At 39.1% G+C, this 11,348-nt stretch overlaps 1 protein-coding gene across 1 annotated transcript in view; it reads right to left on the bottom strand.

Annotated features, from left to right (window-relative positions):
* Nucleotides 1–5,566: 5,566 nt before the first annotated feature.
* Nucleotides 5,567–11,348, bottom strand: part of LOC125047245 (cAMP-dependent protein kinase catalytic subunit 1) — a gene marked incomplete at its 5' end in the record, with an annotated part of 45,223 nt that continues 39,441 nt past the window's right edge. Inside the window, 1 exon segment of the mRNA XM_047645459.1 lies at nucleotides 5,567–11,010. Coding sequence (XP_047501415.1) covers nucleotides 10,885–11,010 — 126 coding nt within the window.

Below are 11,348 nucleotides of genomic sequence, written 5' to 3'. Positions count from 1 at the left end.
TCCCTCTCCTCTCTCTTTCTTCTCTATCTCTCTCATATATATGTGTGTGTATATATATATATATATATATATATATATATTCATCTATCTATCTATCTCTCTTTCTCTCACCCTCACTCTCTCTCTCTCCCTCCCTCTCTCCTCACCTCTCTTTCTTCTCTCCCTCTCTCCTCTCTCTCTTCTCACCCTTCTCTCCCTCTCTCCTCTCCTCTCCCCTCTCTCTCTCTTCTCTCTCTTCTCTCTCTCTTTTTTCTCTCTTTATCTCTCTTTTCTCTCTCTCTCTTCTTTCTCTCTCTTTTCTCTCTCTTTATCTCTCTCTTCTCTCTCTCTCTTCTCTCTCTCTCTTCTCTCTCTCTCTTTTCTCTCTCTCTCTCTCTCTCTTTCTCTCATTATATATATATATATATATATATATATATATATATATATATATATATCCATCCATCTATCTATCTCTCTTTCTCTCACCCTCACCCTCTCTCACTGAATTTCTCTTTCTCTGAATCCCTCTCTTTTTCTCCTTTTCCTTTCCTTTCTTCTTTCTCTTTTCTCCTTTTCCCTTTTTCCGTTTTCCTTTTTCCTCTTTCCTTTCTCCTGTATCTTTTATCCTTTATATAATCTCTTTTTTTTTTTCTTTTTTTTTTTTCTTGTTTTAATAAAAGCCTGCGAACGACTTTTCAGACGAATCCTTGTACTCTTAAGAATCACTGAAGTAGAGCTGGTGAACTTCGAAGAATCATCAGGCAAAGAACCCTCCGCGCTTATGCGTTGCTGTTGCTGCATTTCCCAGACCTCAAGCCGTGTTTACATAGACCGAGCTTTGGGTATTTTTCCCACGAATGCTGGTCAAGTTAAGGTCGACGGCCATGGTATTTAGAAGGCAAAAACAGCTTGTGGTTTCCCCGTAGCCTTTTCGTATAATTTAAGTTACATATAACCAGGTAGTTCCAATTAAATTTATGCTGTCGAGCCCAAAAATGAAACCGACTTTTCCCAAGAGTATTCTGACGGCTTTGATGGAAAGCAACTTTTCGTTGTCATAAAGAAAAGAGGGAATTTTTGTTTTATTTCAGGTTACTATAACAATACCGCGTAACTTATACAAATAATTATGTATTTTTAATCTGATATCTCACAGCCCACTCTCCTTACTCTTTTCGCTTCTCTTCTCTTCTTTCTCTCTTTCTCTGATTTATAAATTGACATCATTAACGATAATATATAGTATTGTTTCATTATATGTTCTTTAAAAATGGCCCATTAATAAGAACGGTATATAAATAAACGAAAACTATACCAAGAAAAAAAAAAAGATAATAAAACAATATTTAGAGCGAATAAAGGCAAAGCTGCCAACTAGGATCTTATCAAGCCGAAGAGCATCGGACTCAGGATCCCCGCACCAATATTGGGACTGCGGGCTGGCTCGGCGGGTCCAAACCCATTGCGTTATTCCTTTCTGTTTCTGAAGATGTGAAGAGGTGACTCAAAGAAAGGAAGCCAGTTTTTGTAAGAAATAAAAGTCCCAAAGAATAGGACTTTCACCAACCTTTTCTGTGTATATATCTATCTATCTATCTATCTATCTATGTATCTATAGATATATATATATGTATGTATGTATGTATGCATGTGTATGCGTATATATATATATATATATATATATATATGCACACAAACAAACAAACACACGAACAAACACACACACACACACACACACACACACACACACACACACACACACACACACACACACACACACACACACACACACACACACACACACACATACATACAGACATAAACACACACACACATATAGAGGCTGCAAAACTTTGATAGATTCAGAGTCAGTTAAATATAATTGTGCTTTAGTCAAGCACGACTCATAAGTATTATACATTTAATCCACATTTTTGACCACACTGACATCAATTACACTTATTCAGATGTGCAACAGATGCGCACTCTGATAGGCAGATCAAGACGTTTATATTTCACCAAATGGTTAGTCGTTGGTTCTAGAGCAATTGATGATATACTCGCAGTGTGAGATACATAAATTAAGTACATTATGATTATACAAAATGAATTTACAGTAGAAGTCACCTGAAGGGTATCGAATTCTCATACCATTCCTTCACATTTACTTTCTCTCCTCCTACCCCCCCAATCCTTTGCCCGTTGTTGTCGTGGGGGGGTTTAGGAGACGAAGACTGAGACCCAATGATGGGGAACTCCTCAACCTTGGGACTCAGCCATCGACTCAGTTTCAGTTTCTTCACCAATCCCTTCTACTATCTACCTCCTAAGGTGTGAGAGCCGTGCTGAAAGGATGAAAGGCTGACTTTATGTCAGTCCTGAACGGCCTGAGGGAGCCATGGGCACGATATTCCCCTGCCATACCTGGCCCTTACCCCTCAAGGGGACCCTGAGGGGTGGACTGTTTTTTTCCCCAACATACTCCAGGCTTATCATGGCCAATAATGAAGACGTAACCCCACTCTTAGGGGCAATGACGCTTGCCCCTTTATCAAATAGCCCCAATCCCAGCTCTCCTTTGACCACGGCTCCGAACACTGCAACAACTCCCCCATCATCAATGCATACTAGTACAGTATCAACCCTAATCAACAACCAACCCCCAGGAGACATTTCTACTCTCCCAACATGCTCAACTTCAACACCTTTACTCCCACAACCTTCTTCATCAACCATCCCATCTCCCCTTCTTACTACCTTACAACCTTATTGCCCATCTCCCCGTAACACTACCCCCCTCAACACTACTCCCTCCTCCACACGTCCCCGCACTTCTACTACCCCCACCTCTACAAGAATCCTAAATACTCTATTTAGCCCAGCCAAATGGGACCGATTTTTCGTGATCCCTCCCACAGCTCCCTACTTTCAAAACACCCTCCTCTTCCAACAATGCCTCCAAAAACAAGTAGGCAAAGTCTCTTTCCGTAGCCGACGCGACCACTCCCGTCTCGTCACAGTAACAACTGAAAACCAAGCTATAGCATTAACAAAACTAACTGATCTATGTGGTAATCCCATCCCTACAGAACCTCATCCAACCCTCAATACTTGCACTGGAACTGTCTCTATCTCCCCAACAGATTGCCCAATCCATGACAAAGAATGGTCAGATTGTGGAGAGGACTTACTCGCTTGTCTCACAGACTATGATGCAACATATGTACAATGCTACTCCATTCCTCCCAGAGGAAATCGTAAGAAATCCATCAACATTGCCAAAATTACTTTCCGTAGACATGACCTTCCCTTAAATGTTTACATAGGTGGGGAATTCCTACCTGTCCGACCATACCAGCCTCCTCCTCCTCGACAGTGCCAAAATTGTTGGCATTTAGGGCATCCTGCCAAACATTGCCGTTCCACAGCCAGATGCCCGCTATGTGCCCAACCTGGCCATACTCGATCAAATTGCTCTGCACAATCACGCACATGTGCAAACTGTGGCGGCCCCCATAATGTATTTTATAGAGGCTGCCCCACCTACAAATTTGAGTCTGAGGTAGCAACTCTCAGATTCAGACTTGGACTCACTCTATGTGAAGCCAAACAGGAAGCACGTTGACAAGGCTTTTCTCTTACTCCCTACTCCAGTAATGTCGCTCACTCTGCCAATCCCCCTTCCTCCCAAGCTCCTACACCCTCTCTTAAACCCAACCCCCCTCTTCTACCTCCTACCTTCCCCAGTCAAATTCTTTTGCCATCCTAAACCCAGACACTCCAATCTCTACCCAATCAAATTCTTTTGCTATCCTAAATCCAGACACCCCAATCTCTACTACAGCCCCAACACCTTCCCCTCTCCCTCGCCGCACTACCCGCAGCAGACAGAATAAACGTTCCACCCCTTCTTCCCCTACCTCACAATCACCTCCACCTTCCTTTGCCCCTATTTTTCAGACACCAAACTTCTCTTCCCCCCCTCACAAGAAAACCTTTATCTCACAAAACTCCCCAACCAACTCCACTACAGAAACTCTTGAAGATATCCAGAACTACATAATCGAGTCCCAAACTAATACTCATCCACCTTCAAATTCTACAACTCCCACTCCCTCCACACTCAAAGTGACTGCCGATATCCATCCTCCTCCTACTTATATTCTCCCTACACCCAATCCTCCTACCCCATCCCAACAAAACCCATTCCCCCTGACTCCAGCCCCACCTATATTAACCCTCCCACTATCCCCTCTATCCCTTCCACTCCCTCCTAAATAGACACACGTGAAACCCTCATGTCACAAGTACCCTCTTCCCCAGACCCTCTACCTCCCGACACCCCTCCTGATACAACACCACCTCCCCAACCTCATTCTTTATCGCACCCTCTAGCACCTTCCCCTTCAAATTCTCCAACACGCACTGCAATCTTTGCCAGTAAATCAACGAAAGTATAACTATCCTTCATTGGAACATTCGCGGTTTCCGAATGTTCCTCTTTCAGTCCCACATATTCTATTGTCATGCCCACGTCCTCCCTACATAGACATCCCAACTTATCAGACATCCTTACAGAATCTCACACTTTCTGCTTTGACAACTTGTTTTCCTTCCTCAAACGCATATATATCCTTCACTTGATCTAACCCCTTTACATTACATCATCCGACCCTAACCCATTCACTCACCAATTCCTTAACCCAGCTTTAACAACTAATCACTAACCCAACCATCCTTCACTAACATTAACTATAGTGCTATATGACCTTAGATGTCTAGCACATTTATTTTGCTTTTAACCATTAACCATTCTCTCCTCCTAGCTGCAGACGGTATTTGTTCAAGGGCTGCCTTCCAAGCGGGTTTTGGAGTATGAAATCTATTTAGAAGGAGTCTCAGAGACTTATTGTGAATGCTCCCCTCCTTTGAATTTATCGTCTTTAAAGAATTACATCAACCTTAGCCTTGAAAAAAGTGAGACCATGTATGTACTGTAGTCAGAGAGATAATTATTTGCGGAATGTCACATTATCGTTACATGTTGATATCCCAACCTTGGGAAATTATTTCACTAAGAGAAGGAAGGTCATGGTGTGTTATGTAGTATTTGTTATTTGCTCAAGTGCGCAAGAACATTTTGAGAGCACTAAGAGTGACATTCATTTTTCCACTATTTGTATTATCATATTATTTGCAATGTATTTATGAAACATTTTAACTTTTCTAGCTGTTCATGTAGAATGGATGTACAAATTATGTACATTATGAACAATTTTGCAAGTAACACTACTTTCATGTGAGGTGGAGTTACAGCATTATTATTGTATGAGGATATTATAATAGGTCTCGAGAAATACAGCTCCACATTTCTCATAAAAACTGAAAATCTAGAATCAGAATATTTCTCTCAACTTGTTTTTCTTTATAAAACAGCTGGTAAATATACTTCAGTTTTTTTTCTTTATCAATATATATATTTTTTCTTTATCAATATTTTTTTTTTTTTTAAGTGGCAGTTTTGCAAAGAACCAATGAAAATATTCTATTGTGTACAAGAAGGTTATAAATAAAAGCATTCAAGTCTTAGTACATGTTTCATTTATTAACGTCTTATTCAAAATTGGCAACTACAAATCACAAAATATGAACTCAATGCAATCGGACTATGAACACTGAACATAGATTAAATACTCAGTAGGGATATAGTCTGGTTTAAGCTGCCTAAACAGGGTCCCTCCCACAGTGTCCATACAAACATATTCCATAGGGCACACATACACACGTAAACATACATACTAATGCACGTTAGAGATTAAGAAAAATAGATACTAGCAGTTCTGAGATGTATATCATATATATTGTAACAATCATTAGGGAAGATGATGAATTAATGCTATAATCACACACCATACAGCAAGTAGCCCATGACAAGAAGATATTTCTGTGAGTTTCTAAGGGGACCGTGTGCAGGTGGCTTGTATGGGGGAGCGGGGGATTTCATACAGTCAACATCAAGGAACCCACTAACGCACGTCAGTCTGTTTTGTTTGTCCACTCTCCTCATAATCATTGTATTACTATCGTAATTCTTCAACAATCACCACTTCCTTTCACCGCAGCTTGCAGAGGGCTACTTGGGCATATGTGAATTTTACCAAAATGTGTTAAAACTCAGCAGTGACTAGCATAAATCTAGACCTTGAGGTTCCTCTGCCATAGAGAGAGATGCCTTGCAGCTCCTCCACTTGGGGACATGCAGAAGGTCAGAAGAAATTCACTTTGTCACTTTTTGGTCAAACGTTGCCCGAGAAATGTTTTAGAAACTGATCACAATTACACAGTTACTCATAGTACATTAATCATGAGCTTCATACAGTCTTTGGGTAATTTAGGGAACAATATACAAAAGGTATCCGAGAGAATAAAAGAAAGAAAAAAAAATCACATGCCCAGGTTGCTCTGGCTCAATTTGCGGAATGTATTTAGCGCATCATCTCTGTAGGCTGCAGCCAACTGCTTAGATTACATATATAACTCAATTTGAACTTACATTGCTGCAGAAACTTAGGATTTATCTATCAATCAATCCTTGAAACAAACAAAGATACTTTAAGAACTATAAGATAAGGGAAATTATGGTAATTTTGTACAGGGAAAAGAAAGAATAATAAGAATCAAAAGAAAGCAAATTGCCATCACGTTTTTAGACTGCCAGAACTCCTGACAAATTTTTCCTTTTTTTCTTTTCTAAGTAATACACTTTAACAAATGTCGTAACATATTGTGGCATGTCCTGACATATGCTTTTGAAAGTGCAAGCAGCAATCACGAGCAGTAATGGGCATCAAAATCATAATATTCATTTTTTTTTTCCAAAGACAACACCTGGAATGCGAGCCTTTACATATATGAGAAGGGTGGTTCTTTTTTTTTTAATTTTTAAAAATAATTATATATATATATACTTTTAAATATTTCCATTGCTTACCTTTGGAGGGGGGGAGGGGCGCTTACAGAAAGGAACCAGCCAACCTTTTTAGCTTTGGTCTCACAGCATAACATGCTATAGCTTATATGCCAGTCACCTTGGCAATTCGTCGCATCTAAGAATCCCACTACTGCCGTTAGGTTACTTCGGGAACAACCTTATTTGTGCTCAAAATGTTCACTTACTGACGAGGCTGCATTTGACCTAAGTTATCATCCACTCTATATCCTTCAAACGTATTGAAGCTCATGATAAATAAATATTATTATTCTTTTCTAAACTCAAGAAATATATATATATATAGAATAATCTTATTTTCTACCTGTATTGGTAAGTCAGGTAACATCTGTGAAGAAGAAAAAAATGGGGGAAAAATAGCATATTAGCAACTTGATTTTGATGTTGAGTTGCTATTCACTCCTTTTTAAATTTATATGTACTTGGACAAATAATAATAATAATAAAGAACTGGAAAATTATCACTGTTAGTTCTGAGGCTTGTTAAAATCTGAAAGTTGTATCATGATAGGGGGTTAATATTCACTACCTCTACTGTAAGCATGGATGCGCACGGCCACAAAAGAAAGATGTCAGTTCCAGTCCCCTGCACCTGGTTCCTGTGATGACTACATTATACAGACCCAAGTACAATATGTGGGAAGTCTTAGTGTAACTCTTCACAGAGGGGGTAATACATAGCACCATGTATTACTGTTTAATTTTTTTTTGTTTTTTTTCTTTTAAACACTCAAAATATATTCAACATACAATTTACTCATCCTTCTTTCTCTGCTCTGATATGGATCACTCACCTAATCAATGTGGCCTGAGTACAGTCTTAAGTTTAAAGAAAAGATTAAAAAAACAAAAAACAAAACAAAAAAAGACTGTGTCCAGTGGTCATCATATCACTCTGCTGTTACTCCAATTTCAGTAGCTCAGTGGTGTCAAGAAAATAAAAAATAAAAAGCTTAAAATTCATTTTCCTATGAGGTACTCGGTAAACAAAATAACGTACTTCAAACCTACAAATACTAACAGACTCAGCAAAATTATACAGTGACTTGAGTCTTACCTTTAAAACTGGTACATGATCATGACCTACTAATACACCATCACTATAAAAAGGAACTAATTGCAGGCGTCATCAGCCTTCCTCGTTCCACACTGGGTAAAGTTTATAATTACAGAAATGACAGTTACAAAAATCAGTATACAGAAGTGCCTGCCACAAAAATTCTTGAATAGAACATCAACACATCAAGAACTTCCACCATTGAGCAGTGTTTATTTCCTTTATACAAAATAAAATAAAAGATTATGAGGAAAACCTAAAATTTTGTTACATTTTTTGGGCCACCTTTCAATTGTAATCCTCCTTCTAACCCATGCTTTATACAAAGGTCACATAACCCAGATGATAACAGGATATTCTACGTTGCCATTCTGCTTCAAGCAAAATGGATATAATACAAGAGGGAAAAAAGTACCAACACAAGATTTGTTTTTTTCTCCTCCAATTCTGTGGCAACAAATAATAAAACAAATGTAATAATAAAAAAATGACTATAAATAAAAATCATATGAACAATAAAATGCAAACTTCCTTATGGCTGGCACTCTATATCCTTCAACATGCTGCACACTTTTCACACTAACTGGAGAACCTGCACAACATCTCTCAAGTAAAAAGCTTCCTTCTGCCAACCACTGCATGACGTCAAAACTCAACCTCATCTCAGCGTGAAGAGATGACTGGGGCAGCGAATAGCCTGTAGTTTATATATATACATATGAGACAGAAAACCTTGGAGCTGCATATTCTTGTAACATTGCAAAGTACAGTGACGCCAGGGTACCTTTCTCACTTTCATCAAAATATTGCACTATAAAGAAATGAGACGCTCTCGGGTAACTTCTTAACAGAAATCCTCTACGGTTAGTGTGGTACATAAACAAGAGCGCCAGACCATAGTAACACAAAACTAATTAATAATAATGATAATTATCATAATTATTACAATAGACTCTAAAATGCAGGAAAATAGACAAATAATATTTTTTTCTTTTTTTTACAAAGTGCCTTAGGACTCATAGAGTCTTACAGTATTGAATAGCTCAAGACTTCACAAGAAGGAAGAGAGGAAAAAATATTTGCTCTCAGACTTTAGGCATTTGCTAACCACTCATTCCCACTGGCAGTTAAAAGAAAAGATTAGTTCACAAAATCTAATTTATACAAGCCTAACTAGTTTTTCATTTTGAAATGGATGAAAAGAAGCCATCACACATCCTTCAAATTTATCACATCAATGTGAATCGCATAGAAACACTAATCCAACATATATGTATTCTACAACTTTGCACACGTGGACATATTTTTTTAAATATTATTAACTTTGATACATACCTACATACATGCAACTTGGGGAAATCTAGCCTTTTTTTGTCATTTCTGTATTAAATCATAAAAACTCTGTTGAACCCATATAAGTGAACTATGTAATCTACAATGTGTGATGAGAGTCTGCTGCATTTTGGCATAGTTAATCTGGGGCATCGACCATGCGTAGTAAACAAAGCTGCAGTCGATTGCGTTGACGGCCAATGGGATGCTCAGGGAGACAGACGGTGGAAGTTAGCGCAGGATGCCCCTTCAGGCACTCCTTCAGGGGAACTCAACTACATCTTGATTCTCTGGCTTTTTGTCTTCGCTTATCTTATCTTTTTTTATTTAAGCTCAAGGATATGTTTTGATTATTTATACTTGTTATCATATTTTCCTTTTGAATAATTTCACAGTGTTGTGCATCATTTTGCCGCTGTAGGAAACATTATTAGATGATCACTATTTTGTATACTAATTGTTATGTGTTATGGATAAGAAAAAAAGAAGAAAAAAAAAGTCTGATGAAAAAATTATCACTCCTACTTTTATACTCAAGCTGAAGGTGTTGCATACGTCCTGCACTGAAAGATCATGAACGGCAATCCTTGAAGGCTCCTGGTACGTCCCCAACACTACAGAGAGTAGACAGGGGGAGGGGGGGACTCTGAATGCTACTCCAAAGCACCGACCGATATTCAGCTCACTGCAGTAAATGTTCACCATGTGTGCAACCTCCAGTCCATCTGTATGTCTCCGTTCTTTTAGTGGTGTTCTTCCCGACAAGCCCACCAACCCCCCACTCACCACATGACTAGGTTAGCTCCCAGACCCCAAGTGGCTGGCTTGTGGCGGCACACTTCCTCACAGACGCCACCTTATTTGCTAAAAATGGCACTTGCACCCATGACCACAATGTAAGCCATTCATTTACCCGCCATCACGTGACAGCCTCTGTCTGGCAATCTTCCTGAGGTGGCACACATCAACACAAAAGGCAAAACCGGATCTTGAATGTTACTTGACGTCAACTTGCTTTCTAGGAAATCAAGTGGCTATATTTCTTCGGATTGACACAGAGGTATTCTTTCACCTTAATGATGAAAATAAAAACGACAATGGTAATAATGGGAAAGATCATAATAATAATAAAAACATTAAGCTGTTTGTTCATATTGCCTTATCAAGCTGATTTCAAGTGACACTGAAGAATCCTGACCTTGGCGGCTTCCTATGCCACATCACCATTCTGATCTGTAGCACATCTGCCATCACAGCCTGGGCTCTCTGGCACTGTCTGCATGTGTGTGAGCCACCAAGTAAACAGCTTCTCCCACAACTGAGCACCTGCTGCATTATTTCTTAGCCCACTGCTTGCCTGAGGCCTGACTGCATGGCACACAATGGTGCGCACACAGCCTCATGTATACAGCAACGCACATGCACTGGGGTCTCTGGAGGGGAGTACTAAACTTGTACACAGACACAGGGAGTCAGCTTAGCCTCTAGACACTGCAAAAGGCCTCTAGAACTCAGCAAACTCCTTGGCACATTTTTCCGTAGAAGAAATACGAAGAGCTTCTTCCTCATAGTCGTCAAAGTTGCTGGTGTCTCCTGGGCCTTTGCACTTGGGAATAAATGGAGCTTCAACCTGCAAAAGCAAGAGTGCATCAGTCACACATTTCCTGCCTTCATTAACGTAATCTTTAGGTCTAGTGAGAATAATAAAATAATGTTTATGTCTTGAGAAAATATGAACTACTCCTTCTCTAACAGGTAAGATAATACGAAACACAATACCACTGATTAAATGAAGATTACTAATTTTGTATTTATAAGAATGTTAACTAAAACCTGTTCAACAAAATTTAAAAAATCTAATGTACCAAATAAACAAAGAAGACGACAGAAAAAAACAAAAAAAAAGAAAATATCAGCACACAGCTGCTATGTTTACAAACCATCTAAAAATCAATAAACTCCCTGGTG

The sequence above is a fragment of the Penaeus chinensis genome, chromosome 40, assembly GCF_019202785.1.
Source record: "Penaeus chinensis breed Huanghai No. 1 chromosome 40, ASM1920278v2, whole genome shotgun sequence".
Classification (NCBI taxonomy): domain Eukaryota; kingdom Metazoa; phylum Arthropoda; class Malacostraca; order Decapoda; family Penaeidae; genus Penaeus; species Penaeus chinensis.
Note: the sequence above shows the minus strand (reverse complement) of the source record. Positions and strands in the feature narration are given on the sequence as shown.